General features: G+C 47.8%; 1 protein-coding gene across 1 annotated transcript; it reads right to left on the reverse strand.

The window, feature by feature from the left end:
* Positions 1 to 1,172: 1,172 nt before the first annotated feature.
* GGT5 (gamma-glutamyltransferase 5) lies at positions 1,173 to 17,895 on the reverse strand. The gene is made up of 12 exons (XM_053994058.1): positions 17,707 to 17,895; positions 11,377 to 11,507; positions 9,701 to 9,790; positions 8,470 to 8,659; positions 8,013 to 8,170; positions 7,435 to 7,584; positions 6,886 to 7,019; positions 6,294 to 6,496; positions 5,793 to 5,884; positions 4,886 to 4,995; positions 4,438 to 4,545; positions 1,173 to 4,235 (listed from the first exon to the last, which is right to left on the reverse strand). Exons 1-12 carry the CDS (start codon positions 17,865 to 17,867, stop codon positions 4,089 to 4,091), a joined length of 1,674 nt encoding a protein of 557 aa, XP_053850033.1. The 5' UTR covers positions 17,868 to 17,895; the 3' UTR covers positions 1,173 to 4,088.
* Between the last annotated feature and the right edge of the window lie 1,403 nt (positions 17,896 to 19,298).

The following is a 19,298-nucleotide window of genomic DNA, read 5'->3' on the forward strand; positions in this document are numbered from 1 at the left end:
TCCTGAATTTCTTCTTGCTAGTCAGAAAATTCCCCTATTATTTATAACCTGTGTTAAAAAGCTTCCCCTGTGGAAAGCTTAAAACACTCCTAGTTACAACTGTTCTTATACAAATGCATTTGAATTCTTGACTCTGCAGAAGTTGATTTGTTTGGTTGTTTTTTAGCAGTAGGAAAAACAAAGGAAGGAAGAGGAAGGATTTGTTAAACTGGGCTACAGCTGCAGAGGAAGGATTTGTTAAACTGGGCTACAGCTTGCACTTACACCCTACATTTTTAAAAAGCTATGGATACTTCTGCATCTCATTTGGACATATCTGTACACAGAGCAGGCACTTCTGCCACCTGCCTGGAGACCACATCCCACTACTCACCCCACGCTGGGGCTGTCTGTGCATCAACAGCCAGATGTCAGGCAGTGGTTCCTGCTGTTAAACCTCCAACTGCACCCCCCAGGCTGCTCAGCTTATGGGATGTTTCAGCTGCAGGGAAAATCTTCTGGATAGGATGAGAGGGAACGCCTTTAAACTGAAAGAGGGTACATTTAGGTTACATATTAAGATGATATTCTTGACTGTGACAGCAGTGAGGCCCTGGCAGAGGTTTACCCAGAGAAACCCTGGCTGTCCCATGCCTGGAAATGTTCAAGGATAGGTTGGATGGCACTTGGAGCAACTGGATTTAGTGAGTGACATCCCTGCCCATGACAGGAGGGTCAGAACAAGATGGTCTCTGAGGTCCTCATCATTCCATGTCCCACCTTTGGAATGCAACCACCTGGCTCTGCTCCTGGGTGCACAGTGTGTTGGTGTGGGCTGCCTGCCCCGGTGCAGGGCACAGAGAACAGGACACATTCTGTGACTGATTCCAGCTGATGTGAAAGGAAGCTGTACCATTAAAAGGCAATTCAGATCATGAGCTGGAAGGTTCACCTCTTGCCCCTATTCTTCAGTCTGACATTAGCACAAGTTTCTTTTGGCAACCATCCAGCCTCTGCAAGGGAACAAAACTCAGCTGTGAGAGACAAGTGGCACGAGCTGCACTGTTCCTCAGCTTCTCCAGCAGCATATGAGGCTCCAGAATGAACAAGTGTCACTGCTGGAAACACTTGCATGGAGTCCTTTGTGCTTGTGTGATGGAGTAGGCAACAGGTTTAGAGGAGAAAATCCCAGACAGATTTAAAAACACTTTATTGAAAGTATAACTTAAAGACTTCATTAGAAAATAGAGCAGCCTCTGTATAATGATGCTTTAAAAGTCCATGAAAGTTGATTTTAGTACAAAAATAATGCTCTCTTGTTGGGAGGAGGAGGAATGTGGAGAGACCAAACCAAGAAGCTCTTGACCCAAACAGATTTCAGCAGCAGTGAGGAGGTGGCAGGAGTGCCAAAGCAGGTACAATCTCAGCTTCACCAGGTATTCTGCTAGGAGGGACTGCAGGACTGGAAGTCTCTGCTGTGCTGAGAGATCTGCACTCCCATTCCCTTCTGTCTTGCAAATTAAATCTGTGATGGGTTTTTTAACTGCTTCACTGGCTCACTTGCAAAGTTAATAGCAAAGCAGTGAAACTGCAGTGAGTACTGGACTAAAGATAATATTCCCATGTCTTTGTGGTGGGAAGTAGCTGTGATACTAGTGCACTGGAAAGGTGATAGGCTGGAGTACTGCAGGGTGCTTCACCCTAAGGTGTGTCAGAAGCAAAGGTAATGGAAGACTTAGCTACTTGGTGTCATGATGGAGAGGGACCAGAGCACTGCTGAAGGTGGCCCTGAAGCCTAACAGTGAAGCTGGGAGTGCTCTCCCTGTCTCCAGCCAGTGCCACTCTCAGTTGCTGATTGTAAACTTTCAGCTCAGTGGGGTTAGCTGGAAATAACCCCGGATCTTGCCAGAGACAGCATCCGGCCTGGGCTGTGTGTCTGGAGCTGCAGATGGTGTCTGGCGCCTGTCAGTGCTTCCCCTGCACAGCTCTGTCAGCTGCTATTCCTGACACCACCACTGATGCACCCAGGAACTGCTAGCTGGGGCAAGGGAGCTAATCAAGGCAGAAGACTTCAGCAAATTAGGTAGCCCCTTCCAATAGAACATAAAAACTGCCCCTCGACAGCTTTTGGAGCTGTTTCCTTTCCCATTCACCAGCACTGTGATGCTGCCTCACGGGGTGCCAGGCCACTTCCACAGTGTGAGTGAGCAGCTCTGATGGAGAAACCAGCAGTTCTTCCTGAACTGGGGGATTTAAGATGAATTCCACTTGGACAAGGAGGGGGCAGGGCAGTGCATGGAGCTGGCTCCATCCACGAGTAACTTGATTTCCAGCTGGGCGATTGAGTGCTTGCGGATACGATCTGGTAACTCATCAATCTTTCACTGGTGCAGCAGGGGCCGTGCTGCAGTCCTTGGGGTCCAGCTTCTGAAGAAAAACACGTCTGGCTCTGGTCAGCTTCACTCAGACCATCACTAAAATGCAAGTGAAGGCTGACATTCCAGTAAATGGATGGCTTTATTGGACAGGCTTTGTGGGTAAAAACATTGGCGTAAAGTCTAGCTGGCCTTGTTTTAATTGTTTTTTAACAGTGTGTGCTTGTTATGATGTTTACACAGGGATTCTATTTGTTGGAGAACTAGGAGTCCCATGGGCTCTGTGTGTGAGGGGGAGGGCTCTGCGAGTGCCTGGCTCTGGTTTCTTTTCTCTTTCAGACACACACACAGCACTGTGCCCATAGGGCAGTCAGGCTCAGAAGATTTCAGAAAATGGAAGTTTGGAGGATTCTGGGAATTTGACCCTGCATATTTGAAGAACTTTGGGGGTTTTCTGGGTTTTAGGTTTTATTTTCATAAATGTTTGATTCTCCTGGCCATTTTGAGCAGGCCAAGGCTATGGATTAACTGCAAAAGACCTTTTGCATCCAAGTGCAAAATCCAGGACCTTTCGCATTCAGGTCTCTTCTCCAAAAGTTTTCTCTTTCTGTGATAGTTCTTAGAGTTCTACAATGCCCTCTGTGTGGTCTGAAGGGAACACTAGAGACAACAGGCTGTGGTAAACAGGGATGTGGAGCATGTAGCATATGGAAGAATTCTGCTAATGCCTGATGATGCTGCATCACTTCTCAGCAGTCCTGGTGGTTGCCTGGCCAGGCTGAGCTCAGGGCTACAAATGACATCTCCTGATCATGTATACTTTGCAATTTGAAGAAAGTCTCGAAGTTTCAAAAGCAACATTTCCACTGCCTTCCTGACCTGCCTTCCCAAATGATGTACCAGTGTTGAGGAGGAAGAACTGGCACAGACTGGGACCCATCTCACCACAGGGAGAGGCATCTCCAGGGAGCTCAGCTGAAGCCTGTTCATCCCAGGAGCAGGAAAATCACTTGCCCCCATGGGAGGCTATTCTCAGAGTCACCGTGTGCAGGAGGAAGTGTTGGTGCAGTTACCCCGAGCTTGTGGTTGGGTGAACTTTGCACCCCCAAGGCAGAGAGCAGCAGGCAGGGCAGCACTTGTGCCATGGTGTGATTTCATCTGCCACCTTGGGGAAAAGCTGGGCTTCTTTGGATGGGAAAACAGAGGGAGAGTGTGGAATTTTGATCTCTTCCCTTTCCAAATCCATACTCTAAGCCTGAATGCTTCAGTTTTTAAAATCCTGACTCTGCAGACACTTCTTGTTCATGGTTAAAATAGTTATGTATTTCACATTGCTGAGCCCCAGCAATAAGCTTATTGTGGAACAGCCTGAAAGAAACGGAGATTCCATCAGGAATGGAAGATGCAGCTGGGCCATTTCACAGTGGTCTCAGTGGGGTTTGGACCAATTTTCCTTTCACACTTTGTATTCTCTCATTCTGAGTAACTGATGTGCTCAAGAAATATGTTCTCTGTGTATCACATAAGTAACGAAAGGTGTAGCTCTAAACAAGGTTGGCTGACCTCTCCTTGTATTGCCTGAGGGTGACCTGCAGTCTGCTGGAATTAAATGTAATCACAGGCTGTGCCCATGCTCCAGGAGACATCCTGATGGGAACAGGAAATTATGGGCATATCCAAGCAAAGCATGTTCTGAGTCTCCTGTGGCTTTGTGGATTGTGATGGCATTTCACACTAATATCCAGCCGACTTCCCCAGCTTCCTTTTATCAGAATAAGCAGAGATGCATTTTCCTTCCTTGGAAATTCCCTGTACAACATTCATTGCAAATTTATCTTTCTTCTCTTTATGTCCTTTTCCCAGCAGGCCAGTCCTAACCTCCTGTAGGGAGAAAGAAGAGGAAATGGAGTGAATGGGGCAGGGGCCTGAGATCTTAACATTGCCATGTGTTAAACTGTAGGATGTGTGTTTGGAGCCTGGTTGAGGAATTGAGGTTTAAACAAGAAGGAGGTGAGCCAGAGGCAAAATAAAGGTTACCCAGGAGAGTTAGAGGAGGAATCTGCTCCCCACCAAGGCCACTCACCTTGCTGAAAGAGTCCTCAAATAGGACACTGTCACCCTGGGTGTGCATGACAGGAGCTGAAATGGCATCTTCCAAGTTGTAACCAAACCACAGCTTGTTTATAATCACCTGCAATAAAACAAATCCCACACTGCCCAAGTGGACATAAAACCTGGGCTGTCCAACCCAGGCTGCACTGAGCCAGACCCAAAGTCCTACCAGCCTGGTGTCCTGCTTTTGTGGTGAACAATACTAGATGCTTGGGGCAAGTAAAAGAATAGGATGAGCACGTAATACTTCCCAGAATGCTTTCCCTGGCCTACAGTCTCAGCTTTTAGTGACTTCTAAATTGCAAATTAACAAAAGCACCGAGGAGTCAAGATCTGAGGAGAGGTGAGTAGGAACTGACCATGGCTAGGAATCTGGGAGGACTGAAAAAAACTTGCAGCTTGCTGTGGGTTTCACTTACCATGGTGGTAGCACTGATAATCCAGCCCCCCCCAGCTCCTCCAATCACCAGCATGTCTCCTGACTTGGAGATGAGGATGGAAGGCACCATTGCTGAGGGAGGCTTCTCTCCTAGAGCAGAAGCAGAGATATTATTCTTTCCATGTGGCTCCAAACAGGGTAGGAGGGACACAGGTTCATCTACCTTGCCTTTCTTTTGTCTCCCACAGAAAAACAAGCTGCTGCTCCTTCCTCAAGATGCTCAAGACTTCCAGAAAATTTTCCTTGTGCTGAAAGCCTGCCTCCCAAAAAACTGGGACCTTTCTGGCACAAGCTAAACAAGCTTCTCTTGATGTAGGACAAGGCATCCTACAAGTATTCAGGACTTGCTGCAGCTCATCCAACTAGATGAGGAACCCTCAGCAGAAATCCTGCCATGGCAGCACTGCTGTCCTCTCCCAGCAGGCTGAGGGGGATGCAGCAGGGATAGCTCATGGCACAGAGCCATGTCTGCACCAACACTGCTGTGCCACAGAGCTCGGGTGCAAGTCTGTAGCAGCTCTATACTCAGAATCAAAGAAGAGTCTAAAATATCAGCAGACTTGTCTTAGCAGTAGTTTCTCCACTTCCTCCCTCCCCTTCCCATCAGCCAGTGACCATCTTCAGCATTTTTTCTAACCTCTGATTTCTCTGGTTAGAAACTGAAACTCCTGTATTTCCATACAAGGAGCTATGTGAGTAGACACAGACACACTACAGGGCTTTACCATCTTTTAGTCTGAAACAAACTTGCTCTCATCCACATCTAGGAAAGGAAAGAGTACCTGTAAGTTTACAGGTTGTCCCTGGCCACTTGGACACAGCTTGTGTATCCATCCCCTGGCCTTGTGCTTTGTTCTGAGGATGAGGATGAGGATGAGGATGCTCACCTGGTTTAATGCTTCTGTTTGCTATGCAGAAGTCAGCAAGTTCATTATTTAAAATGATCCCAGTTTGGTTAGAATACACAAAGGAGCCAAACCTGCAGGGAGGAAAGATGAAGCCTTTTAGTGCCCAGGGTTCTCCTGTTATGGACGACATTTACTGCACATGGCACCCTGTGAGTAACTTCTGTCTCCTCCCAGCCTGCAAATGTCCCAGTGAGGGTGTCCAAAAGAAATTTGTGCTGCTGCTAGTGACAGGGATAAGTTCCCTGTTACTGGTGCCACAAGAGCCTCAGCAAGTTCTTGCATCATCCTGAATTATGACAGCCCTTAGAGTTGATGCTCACAGATCTTTACTGTCACATGAAAAAGGCACTAACAGCTCAGAAGCTGCCTAAACCAGTGAAACCCAGGGGTTTTGCATTTCTGGTAGCCAGCCCTTGCAGCTCCCCTGTGAATCTGACACGTGGCCTGTGTGACTCTGTTACCAAGCCCTGGGCTACTCACGGGTAGTTGATGGTGCTGGTGGCTGACACGGCGCTGCCGTCTGCAGCGAGCACAGAGATGTGGCTCGTGCCCATGCTCCTGTGTTTGTCCTTGTAGAGGGACTCCAGCAGGCTGTAGTGGCTCAGTGGGTGGTCACCACGATTATCTATCCTCTGCCTGACAGATTCAGCAAACTGGTCAGACAACAGGGTCCCCACAGGCACCTGTCAGCACAGCAAGGACACTGAGCTGGTCATCAAAGCACAGGCCTGTCTTTGGGCTCAGGATCTGAGCCCCAGTAGTCAGAGCCTGGGGCCCTGGAGTGGCAGCATTCAACCCCAGGCCACTCTCATCCCAGAAAATGGACCAAGCTCAGCACTGAGGCACCTCAACATTGGCAGGAGCATGTGCCCACCCTTTGTCAGGCAAGTACCAGCCTACAGCTGAAGCTGCAGAGTAAACAGCCTGATCCTGCCTCTGCCTTGGCCAACTCAGCTGCATTGCTCTTTAGTAGCAGCTCTAAGCATTTTCTTTCCTTCCGGGCTGCAAAGAAGAAGCATATCAGAGCATTGCTCAGTGCTGTAGCACTTTACCAACACACCATGGAGCTCACCTGAGCTTCAGAGAAGGCTGGGTCACTCATGTGGGGTCTTAGCATGTTGCCAAACTTCAGGGCTTCTGCAATGTAGTGATAGGTTTTTACCTTCTCCTCAGGTGTTGCCAGTGATGCTTTATGGAATTTATACTCTGTGGAGCAGTATGAAATAATTTTATTAATAGACCCGAGGCAATGTTTTTTCAAGAAGTGTAAAAAAAAGCAAAGGTTGAAAGGAGCCTCCTCTTCCCACCCCAGTTCTTATCAGGTTTCCCCTGTGCTTTAGGAGGATGTGCATGCAGAAACCAAGTACTAGTTTTCACTGTGACTTCAATTTCTTTTGAAGCATTGGGAAAGCCACGCATCCTTTGGCCTTTGCAGCAGCTGTAGTGATGCTGAGCCACTGTACAAGTGAACCAGTTCTTCCTCCTGCTGCTTAGCATGGTCATACTGCTGCTTTGGGCCCCATTCTGACTCAAAAACTCTATTTCTGCCCATTGCATTTTATCATTCTGGAGCAACACTCTCTGAAAACCTCTTGCTGACCCTTTTCCATTAGGAATTTACCTTCCAATACCTTGAGGATGAACATGAGCACTGCACCTCCCATGGGTGGTCCTGGAGCAAATACTTTGGTGTGGTTGTTCAGGGTGATGTTCAGAGCTGAGGACACCTCTGCTTTGTATGCCCGAAGGTCCTCCAGTGAGAGACTGGACCCTTCAACAGAGACCCAGGAGCTGCCATTAGCACAGCAACTTGTACTGGTGCTGTGGGCTGCCTGCATCAGAGCCTTGGTAAAGCTTGTGAAGAGCGGTCCCATGCAGCCCAAATTCCTTCCACCCAGCACAGCACTGCCCTCACACATCCTCATGTGCTGCCAAACCCCAGGATGTCACAAAGCCTACAGGAGTCAGAGGGGCGAGTGCATGAGCACTGTGGGCAAAGGCCAGAGCAGTGGGTGGTCTCAGCCCTGCTTCTGGGCCTGAGCTGTAGAAACTGAGGAAAGGTGCCCTGTTCCCATATCAGGTACCACCCCAAGTGACAAGCAAATGGCATGTGTTGGCTTTCCCCTGGTACAGGCTCACTGTGAGCTGATGGCCAGGAGAAAGGCCTATGTATCAGGACTAGCTGTAGCTGTTACTCACCAGCCTTTGTGACATCCTCCACCAGGGCCCTTCCTATCTCTCCCTCATAAAACGCTGCAGCTCCGTGTTCCGCTACAGCTTGCAGCGTTCGCTGCAGCGCTTGCCACCGGAAGGTCTCGCCAAGCTTCAGAAATCTTTGGCCATCACATAGCAGTGGGCTGTTAAAGAAGAACATTCATCAGTTTTACAGCATGAGCTTGTTCTTGCCCAGGGCCAATGACCTGTTTTTCCTAGCAGGAGCTGGTCTGGATTATGTATGCTGTGTACTTTCCAATGCGGTGCTACACTGCAGCCTCTTTTAAAAACCCACTTCTGTGATTCTCTCCCACTCCATAGCAAGTATTCCCTGAGCACAAACCACAGCAGCAGCCTGTGCTCCACGTCAGCATGTCAGAGAAAGGGTCTGAAGCTGAGGGAACAGTGGCCCCCACACTGCAGTTTCATTCATGGATCTTACCACAGGTTTTTCCCCGGTTCAGAGAAGGCTGGGTGATGGAGAATTTTCCCCAGAACTGGAGAAATAACGAGTGGCTCTGAAAGAAGCTTGATGGTTGGTTCAAAGAGGGCTTTCCATGGTAAGCGGCCGTGTCGCTTATGAGCTTCCTCATACCCACGGAGTTCTCCAGGCACGCCAATCCAGCGGGGACCTGAGGAGAACAACAGCAGTGTCACACCAACTACGTCACTGGCTTGGGGGTTCCACCTCTCTGAAAGCTCTCCAGTCGAAGTCTGAGTTGGTAGAGGCAACCAAGGCTTCTAAAAGCAGGCTTGGTTTGTTTATTCCCTTTTCCTGTTCATGTATTTCCCTGTTACTGAACAGCAGGCGTGTAGAGAGGCTGGAGGCAGGCCTGAGGCGTGCTGAAAGTGTAACAGGCAACAGGCACATGCTGCAGCAAGGGAGGTGGCAGCTGGACACTGGAGAAATGGCACTCATGGGGCCTGGACAAACACCAGAAAAAGGGAAGCAGTGAAATTCTCCATCCCTGGAGAAATTAAAAAATGTGACAGGACAAGACCCTGGGCAGCCTCAGCAACACCTGACATCACCATGCTTTGAGCAGAACTCCAGCTGTCCCTTCCAACCAGAGCTGCTCCTGATTCCTCTTCCAAGGATAAGAACATCTCCAGAATCAAGGACACACCCCAAAAGATAACATTCTAGGGGAGGAGAATTAATAGAAGAAATGTGGAAATAGCAAGAAGAAATTAATAGAAGAAATGTTAATAGCAAGAAATGTGTAAAGATCCAAGATGTGCTGCTAAAGCAAGAGTGCCTGAGCCCAGCAACTCAACCCCTGATGTGCCAGCATGCTTCCTCATGGACATGGGCAAGCACACGAGATTGATTTCTTTTGTTTCCCGAAAGCTATTGATCTTATTTTTCTCTGTAAGAACTTCTGAGGAATGAGAGCTTTGGGAAATTCAGTCTTGAACTGCAGACTTCCTACAGAGAGAAGTTACATTGTGATTTCTCCTCATGCTGGCTCCCTATTGCCTCGCTGGTCAGGCTGCCAGTGTTACTACCAAACAGGAATTTTTATGGACCTAGTATTTTTTGTTACTTTTGCAAAAGGCAATCCAGGTAGAGAGTGTTAAACTAAACAGAACTCCAGATCCAGTCAGTGAGGTGCTCAGTTCTCCACTCTGAGCTCAGTGCACACCAGGAGGGCACACAGCTGTGTCCTTACCAATGGGGAAACCAGCACCACAGCCAGACAATAAGTTGTGAGGAAACACTCGTGGGACTGTCTCACGGGCATTGATCACCTCGACTGTTCCTAGAAAAAAGAAGAGGGAAATGCATGATGTTGTTTTCCTGAAGCAGGTGAACATCACACTTCAGTCAGCTGTAGCACTGCACATGCTGCTGGCCCAGAGCTGAGCTGCTCTGGAGCCTTTTGCCAGACGTGCCAAGTGCACCTGCAGGGCCAGGTGTCAGCACAACTTGTCCTTGACTCCTGTGCTTTTACTTAGAGCAAACCAAGCAGTGCCTACCTAAAGGTACTGAAAGTACAGGGAGAAGGCCAGGGCTCCACACAGCGAAGGTTCCCCCCGGGTTCATGGGCTGGGACATGGGCTGGGACATGCTGCCTCACATCTGCAGGTTCCAGCATTTCTTCTACAGATGAGACATGTCAGAGGCATAATGTGAGCCTCATGCTCCTGGGAGGGCCATTTACCAAACGATGATGAGGCAAGTCCATCATATTTGTAGCCCTCTATGTATCAGGGAGCTTGAAAGGAGAAAAACAAACCCAAACCCCCCGTTGCATACACTCATATTTCAGGTCTAGCCTATCACTTTACTCCTTCTCTGCCTTGTATTTATCTGTCCCTGTCACAGTCCACAGAGCCAGCTGTGCTGCAGGAGCCCACAGTGCTCCCTCGTGTACCAAGCACTTGAGCTGTGCATGGCCACGGGCAGCTCTGTGCAGCAGCATAACTCAGGTAGCAGAGGAGGATTGCTGTCAGGAAACAAAGTTCCATGGCTTTGCCAAAAGGAAAAAAGAAGAAAAATATAGGTGGTCTGCCAAAAGGAAAAAAAGAAGAAAAATATAGGTGTTCTGCCAAATTAAGCTCTTGCATAAGATACACCCAAACAGTTCCAGATTTGTGACTCGGTGAAACTACTTGGCAGGGATTTTAAAACTATTATATTGTTACAGTGTTCATTGTTGATATTACTATTAGCTATATAAGCTCTGGGGTTTTTTTGGAAGCCAAGACTTAGAAACTCCCACATTAAAGACATAAAAGCAAGAAAACAACACTAGAGTTTAAGCCAAACACAGAAAGGCTCCCCAGCAGACACTGAACATTGCTAGGTTTAGATTTCTGAAGTGGAGATGCATCTCCTGGGACAGGAAGTGTCACCACTGCTTTGGGGAGTCACACAGCACTGGTGACAGCAGTGTGAGGCAGCCCCAGGGCCAGCAGGCACTGCCAGAGCTGCTGGGGCAGCACAAGCCCTGAAGTGCCATCCCGAGAGCTCAGCTGAGGCACTGACAGCCCAACACTGCCAGCACACCCCTCCTGCCTGCTTCACTCAGCCACTCACACCTGGCTGCAGTCAGCTGTGTGACTTTGGAATGTACTTTGGGGTTGCTTTGGAGAGGGAAGGAGAGGCAAACTCAGCTCATTTTATATCAAAGCTCTTTCCTCCACACACACGTTCTTGCTGTGAAATGACAATCACAGCTCCCTGTGGTGGATGCTTTGGATTAAAAGCACAAGTGTGCTTTGTGATGTAGTTTTATATTCAAAATATTGCTCTGAGAGAACAGGTAGGATTCTGATTTCTCCACAGCAGTTGTGTGTCTGCAGAGGGACAAGGCACCATGGAAAGGCCAGGGCAGGCCCATACCTGTGCTGGCATTATAGATGGTAAATATGACCCCACCACCCAGGCCTGAACTCTGAGGGTTCATCACTGAAGTGCAGATCAAGCCAGCAATGGCAGCATCCACAGCTGTGCCTCCACTTTTCAGGATGTTCCTGTGGTGGGAAGGAAAGAAAAAAGACACTGTTAAAATCCAGGAATGTCAGAATGGAGGAACCACATGAAAATGCCTCCTTGGGACCCCTGCAACTTGAAGAGAGCAGCAGGAGAAATGTAGTGGCAGCAGTGTGGGGTGTGAGGGCACAGAGGGGCACCTTCCTCTGCTGGAGTGAGAAGGAACAATTAGAGGGAAAGAAAGGAGGGTCCACAGGAGGAAAGAGCAGCCAAGGCCAGACCTGTGAGAGGCTGGACTTCCTCTGGGCAGAGTTATGGGAGAGAGAGAGCTGCAGCTGCTCACAAATGCTGTGGACTAAAAGGGACAGCAAGGAGTCCCAAGACATGGAGAAGGATGCTCTGAGCACAGAAGAGGGCTTTCCACCTACTAGGAACCAAACAGCTGATCTCTGGCTTCCCAAATGCCATTGCTAATAAAGGCATATGCTGGTCAACTGGACAGGAGCACTGAAGTGGGAACACTGGCTCCACGTGTCAATTAGCTTCATTGTTCCTACAATGTGACTTCCTGGGCTTATTAGCACAAAAATGCCCCAGCCTGCTCCCTGTATTCCCAAAGACAAAACCAACAAAGAAACAAAAAACCAAACAGGAAACAAACCATCAACTGCTTCCACGAAGGCACAGGACATGAAAGAACACAAAAGCATTAAGGCAGCCTCCTGCTGTTAGAGAAACGTGTCTCAACAAATGCTTCCCTCAAGAGCATCTGAAAACCATAATTTCCTTGCAGTGGAAACGGGGTGGCATTTCCTGCACAGCCTGCCAGTCGCCAGCACTGGTGTTTGCTAGGAAGGTTCCTAACTGCTTTATTGGGTTATTGCTCAGATAAGGCAAAGCCAGAGGGGAGACTGTAGTAGTTCATTAATTGCAGTGCAGCTGATCCCAGAGTTTGCATGGGAACACAGAGCATGCACATAGACTGGTATTTATTTTCCATCCACAGATATGGCTGGGACCTGCTGGGTCTGGGAACAGGATACTGCCAGCAGGCATGCTGATGTGACTTTCCTTTGTTTCCCCAAGTGCCTTGGAACCACTGCCTGTAAGGAAATGATATGTGGATAAGGGGGAAGAAAAGAAATAGTAGGGAACATCGGGCTTTCTCTTTGGGATCTGTGTGGCTTTTGGCCTTCTGGGAGCTCCCTGGCTGTAGCTCTGAACATGGAGACTGAGGCTCAGGCTCACCCATCCAGCCCCTTGCAGCAGGGGATGGACTCACCACACCAATGTCCCTGGGAGGTGTTTCTCTGAAACAGATGCTGTTAATTGCTGACCACAGAAAGGACACGAGGGCTTCCTAAAAAACTGGGTCACCTCTGCAGAAGATCCAGACAGCATGTTAGAAAGTTGGAAGAAGAGGGAACGACTGCTACACTGACCCAGGACAGTGCTCCCCAGAGCCCCTGGATTGTATGTGAACTGTGAGGCAACACATGTACAAAGCCTGGTGACAGGTGTGAAAAACGACAGAGGGAAAGGTATGGTTCTGGCAGTGATAAACAGCTTTGAAAAGAAGCTTGGAGATGGTATAGTGCACATTTCAACGCAATGCATTAAGACCTTAACATGAAACATCAGGTACATTTCCCAAAGCCTGAAAAGCACCATTCTCACCCAAATTCACAGCACACTGGCCTCCAGCCTTGACACCTTTCCCTCCAGCTTCTGCAGAGACTGAAACTCAACAGAAAATACCCTGAGCTGGCTCTTGGTGTGTCTCCCTGTGCGTGTCTCACTCCCAGTCACAGATCTGCCCCGTCCCTGGAAGTGATGCCTGAGGAATTTAGGGCCATTATGTCCCATTACTTGGCTCCCTTTAGATGAATCTGTGTTGCAATGAGCTTAGTTATAATGCAAAATCCTTAATCAAATTGTGGCACCTTACCAGGTCTCCCTAGAGATACCAGTGCTGCAGCTGACAAGATCTGATAACAATGTTTTGTCCCATATCCTTCCTGCCACTTAGCATTAGGGTTTAGTCATTAATGGAGTTTCCTTATAATAAGGAGCAGAAGAGGGTGTTAACAACCAAGTCCCATTCCAGCAGCAAACAGAGATTCACCTTCCCTGGAAAGGGTGAACGATGGCACTTTGCTCGCAGCAAAGATGGGCTGTGCTGGACTGCAGACCAAGACCTCGGCTCTGCCCTAGTCTCGAGGGAGCCCTGAAGCCCCTTTAAACACACTGGAAATGCTAAGGTATTACATTTTATTGACTTTTATTTTCTGCTAAAGAAGGCTGGGAACTGGGAGACCACCCATTACACAGCAGCTGCCTCCTTAGGATTTATGAAGAGCAAAAGCAACAACTGCTTCTGTGAAAAAGGGCCAGTTACCAAATTTAAAATGTGCAAGAAGGGAAACCAAATCCTTTGGGATGTAAACATACTTCAGAAATCTGCTGGGCCATCACTGAAAAGGATTTTTGCATCAGATTCTCTGGTTAAAACTGAATTTCCCAGGACTGCAGACGTTTTCTGACTGTTAAAGTCTCACCATTCTCACCCTTCCCACCACCCTGTCCCCCCGGGGGGTGTTGATTTCAAAGAAGGCTGTTTCCCAGGCTTTATGCTAGGCTACAGTGAAGAAGTGGGATCAGAGATAGCTGCTGGGCCAGGCCAGGTCAGCTCACCTTGCTGCAGTTAATCCCACCACTGGGAATGAACATTTTTCCTAAATCTGTCCCTGACCTTATGCTGGCTCTTGCTTCTGCCATTTGGGAAACAAAGGAATGCAGAGCAGTGGATGACAGAGCTCAAACAGCACACTGGTAGGGAATATAGAGCTTTTTTGCATGCTTGATGAAAAGAGCCTCTTCCAGGAGGAAATAAGTGGTTCAGAGTTGAAGGTAAAGTTTGAGTACCTCTTACTGTCACAGGGCAATCATCTCCTGTCTCCTCAGGGCTCTTGACATGAGGAGAAATTAGTGAGGTGGACTGTGACAACAAATCCACATCCTTGGGTGAAAACTGCTCTGATTCTCCTTTTAGCTTCCCATCCCTCTTCATCAAAGTGTTTCACTTAATTCAGGGACAAGTTTTCTCCCAGAGCAGGGTCTTAGGACCAGACAGCTGTACAAGGTTGCTTTCAGCCCCCAGTTTCCAGCAGAACAAACATAGCAATACACCCAACCTTGCTGAGCACTGAGAGCTGGGCACTGATGGCTAAGGGGAAGTTTAGCTCAGGACCTGCCAAGATGGATGGTGACAGGCTGAAGGCTCACTGAGATTGCTCTTGCACTTTCTGCAGGGACCCAAAGAGTTGCGTAAAGATTTCAGAAATCCAGAGTACACTAACACAATCTCCAGAGCTGGGAAACACATGGAGTTTTCCCCAACCCACTATCCCATTCACTGAAATACAAGATTCCTCCTCGAGCAAGAGGTTTAGTTCAGTTATTCTCAGTAAATTCAACTGACAATTCTATTAGGAACACACAAAGACTCCCCAATGGAAGAATCTTAAACTAACAGAGTATCATGTAATTTCATTCCTGACAACTCACAAAGCATGTTGTTTATCTTTAAAATAAACAAGATTTTTAAATTAAAGAATAAAATCTGTAAGTAAATCAGAGATTCGGTGCTGCTTTTAGATTCCAATGCTTTAGGCACCAGACCAGTTCTCTGAGCATCCTCTGCATGGATTCCTGTGAGCTGGGGGGGGATTTGCAGGATGAAAGGGGTGGCTGTGGGGAACAGCCTGGGGTCACAGCAGGAGAGAGGTTCTGCCAGGTCAGTGAGGAAGAGCAGGGACAAACCAGCCATGTAGTGTGTCTAGGGACTGGCATCCAGGGCTGCTTGGCTTTGCCCTGTTCTCACCTTGCTGCTGAAGTGAAATGTGACATGAACTGCCAGTTCACAGGTGGGGACAGCAGGGCCTAATGGACAAGACTGTTTTCAGAAATTGGATTTTATTGCTACTGCTGTGACAAAATTCCTATGGATGCTAAAATCTTATTCAGCAAAGATGAGGCAGGAAGCAGCTGGATGCTCATCATATCACATCAGGGTCCATCAGGGACCCCGAGTCAGCCTCACCCTGCAGTCACACAGAAGGGTCACAGAGCAGAGCAGATGGTTCTGAAAAGCTGAGCCCTGGCCAGAGGCCGTCTGCTGTTGCATCCTTGCAGTGTCACTGCCGTGTGAGATTTCCTCACTAGTGAAAGAAGTCATTTTCTCACCTCGCAGTTTGCTCTGAGAACTAATTTAGTGCTAAGACCACTAAAGAGCATAATGTGCTAAGAGCTGAGAGCTTAAAAAGTGACATACAGGTATAACAGCACAGAAATGTCTGTGAGAAAATTAACAGGATCACATGCAGTACAGAGCATGCAATAAGCTTCCCAGAGAGAAAAATGAAGCCACCACTGTGGGCCAGTGGGACAGAGAAAGAACTACAACAACAAGGAAAAGGGCAAATATTATACAAAGATTTTGGTCCCAAGCTCTCTTGCAGAGGAACATTTTTATAAACAATTTTACTTTTATTATAATCTTTTACAGGAACATGCACAGAAGAAGCTGGGAGAACAGCACAGGAGTTTGTCTCCTTCCCAGTCTAAGGACAGCGTGAAATGAGCACAAAGATTTCCAAGAATGGCTGGAGGCAAAGGATACCAGGAAAAGCAGCAGCAATCATGCAGCAGCAGGGGAGTAGAGCTGACCACCAGGCAGAGGGTGAGCAGTAGAGCCCAGGCAAAGGAGGAGAGTAGCCATGGCTGGAGAGGTCCCAGAGGCTTGGTAGAGCTGAAGAAGAGAGCAGGACCTAATGTGCAGATGCCCCAGGATGGGCAAAGGGGGAAAAAATGAGATGGGAAGGTGGAGCAAGAGGAGGATTTTGTGGGGATCATTGGCAGACTATTTGTAGGAAATTTAAGTTGGTCCATTGGACTGGAGGGACAGCATAGACCTGTCAGCAAGTGTGCTGGAGGTGCAGCTGCAGCAGTGGTGGAGGCTGGGGAGGCCTGTGGAGCTTCTTGCTGAGAGAGGAGAAGGAAACAAGTGAGAGCCCAGCAGCAGCCAACTGGACAAAGCTGCTCAGTTGTCCACTGGCCACAGATTTCTGTGGCTCTCACTTCAACGTCTTCCAGCTGATTATAAACTACATAAAGTTAAAGTTTACAATAGCTGCAAAAACAAATGCAGTGGTTTTCCCCAGCAGATTATTTGGGCAATCCAATTATGTATTTTTCCTCTTTTTCCATTAATAGTGATTTTAAAAACACTTCTGCTTTCTGAAGAACTAACATGTGGCTTCACATAAAAACCCCATCTCACAGCCTGACATATGCGCAGCCACAGTATATTTTCTCCAGCTACTCACAAATGCTGTGCCAGCACATCATTGCCAGAATCAGAGGTGAGACATGGCAAAGTGTGGTATTATGGCACCACATCTCATTTCACTCCCCCAGCCACGAGGCAGAGCACACAGCTCCAGCATCCATCACTGGAGCATCCAGCATCACATGTAAACTTCCATCCTTCTGCTTTCATGGATGTGGGCATTAAATAATTGAAAGAACAGAAAAATAATAATATGGGAGTCAAAATGTTTAGAGACAAGTTTTACACAAACTGAAGGTGTACAACCTGGGCATCTTGAGAATTTTTTTAACCTACATCTTTCTTTCCAAGTGGTGTAAATATGTCTTTTATACTTCTACTGTCTTGACTGAATTTCAATTAAATCTGCTCTTTGCTTTTTTCTTCATAGCAGACACAGTTACTGCAGGCTTCAGTCCAAGAACAGACCCCCAAAAGGCAGTACCCCTTTCCCTGCTTTCCATTCTTGTCTCTGTGGAAGCCTGGCTGCAGCTCTCTGCAAGCTCCTCCAACTTCTTAATTTATTCTCAGTCACTTATCCGACAGACCTATCATGCCACAAAAAGTAAATTTCTTCTTTCCCCACTTAAAACCAGCATTGTACTTGTATACTCCAAATATTTATACCTTCCAAAAGGCCGAGGGTTTGCAAAGTTGCAAATTTTTGGGACGCTGCAATGAAAGTAAGCATCAGGCACGGAGGCAGAGGCTGGAGTGACCCGGGAGCAGCCTCGCCGCGCAGCCCGGAGCGGGGCCGGGGCCGGAGGCAGCTCACGGCCGTGGTCAGTGCCTGTCCCGTGGGTCAGCCCGAGTCACGACACGCCGAGGAGCCGAGCGCTCCGTGCACCTACCGGCCGACGAGGGAGCAGCTCTCGGTGTCGGCAGCCACGGCCCCGTGCAGGTACTGCTGCGGAGCGCACCTGGGCTGCGTCAGGATGACCACAAGCGTCACTGCCACTGCCAGCACTCCCAGGGTCAGCAGCACCAGGCAGCAGATCTTCCCCGTGGACATGGCTATTCCTGTGCCGCCGAGCAGCTGCAGGGCTCTCGGTCCTTTCGAGGAGGCGCCTGCCTTGCTCGAGGGGAAGTGGATATATCCCGAGCTCTGAGGGAGGTCCCACTGCAGTGGGCTCTGCCCCCAGCGATTACATTCTTTCTAACATTAAAAGCTGCTAAAAACCGAACGGTGTGCTCTGTCTTTCGTATTCTCTTAGGTGTGAGGGGCTTTTCACTCTCTTTTATAAACTTTTCTTGCAGATCTACAATCTGCCCCTTTTTTTATGTGTCTCTGATGAAAACATTTAACACATTCACTCCTGAAGCACTTAAAAGAGAAATCTCCACACTGCTCCTCGGCTTCTCCCAGCTTCTCTGGCTTCCCATGCTTGACACAAAAGTTACCTAACAAAGGTGGCCTATGTGAATCACGGGGAAAACTACCTCAGTCCTACACTGCAAACTTGGGGTGTTTTGTTCCTGTAAAACTACTCAAAAAAGTAAAAGCTGAACACACTGTACAAAGCTAGAACCTTTATATATACTATTAGTTTACCTTATAGGTTATTATAATCTTAGTTACCTTTTTTCATAGGTACATCTTGCCAGTGTCCACAGCATACATCTTCTTTAAATGACAATAGAGAACAACTGGAATAAAGCAGCACTTTGCAAACATTGGTGCCCAGAGCACCAAGAACTCTGGGGTCCAGTCTGTGCACAGCTGCTCACCGGGACAGACCTGATCCCTCACAGAGCAGTGATGAGCAGCAGGAATTGCTGCCCAGTGCAGCTGACCCCAGCTGGGTCTTGAACAGCCTCTTAATTACACAGTTCTCCTTGCACTTGAGAAGTTAAAAACAGGGCTCCACATCTGCCTGATGTCTTTCTAAAAGATGTTGCCTGTGATCCTTTCCCTGCTAGATTTGGGAGAAGAGGAATTCACCTGTGGAGATTTACACATGTAAATCTACACGAGCAGATTTTGAACTTGTCCCACTAAACTTTATCTTATAACTAAGCAACACTATTTCACATGTCATATCTCAATAAATGAATTTGATAGGCGAAAATTTCTTTTTTGTGGTTGTATCTTCTCATAGGTTACCTTGGAGGACTGAAAATAGTTCAAGAAAAACTTGGCATGTGTAAACAAGCCTCCTTAGCTCTAATGTGACTCTTCACTCCATTGCAAAATATTGATGATTTTGTAGAGTTTCTTAATCCCTACGTGACTTTAATGTTTAATTTTTGACAAATTATAGTATCACACTTAAAGAATCATCATCCTGCTGTTTCTGGGAAAGCTCTTCCCTTTAAACTCATAGCAGGGCTGACCACTCAGTACCAATAAGACAGGTGGATTTTGCCTATTCACTTTCAACAAATGCTGTGAAGAATTCAACTGTAGTCTCTCCAATTTATCCCAGCTCTCAGATCTGGATTT

The sequence above is a fragment of the Vidua macroura genome, chromosome 18 (assembly GCF_024509145.1).
Source record: "Vidua macroura isolate BioBank_ID:100142 chromosome 18, ASM2450914v1, whole genome shotgun sequence".
In the NCBI taxonomy this organism is placed as follows: domain Eukaryota; kingdom Metazoa; phylum Chordata; class Aves; order Passeriformes; family Viduidae; genus Vidua; species Vidua macroura.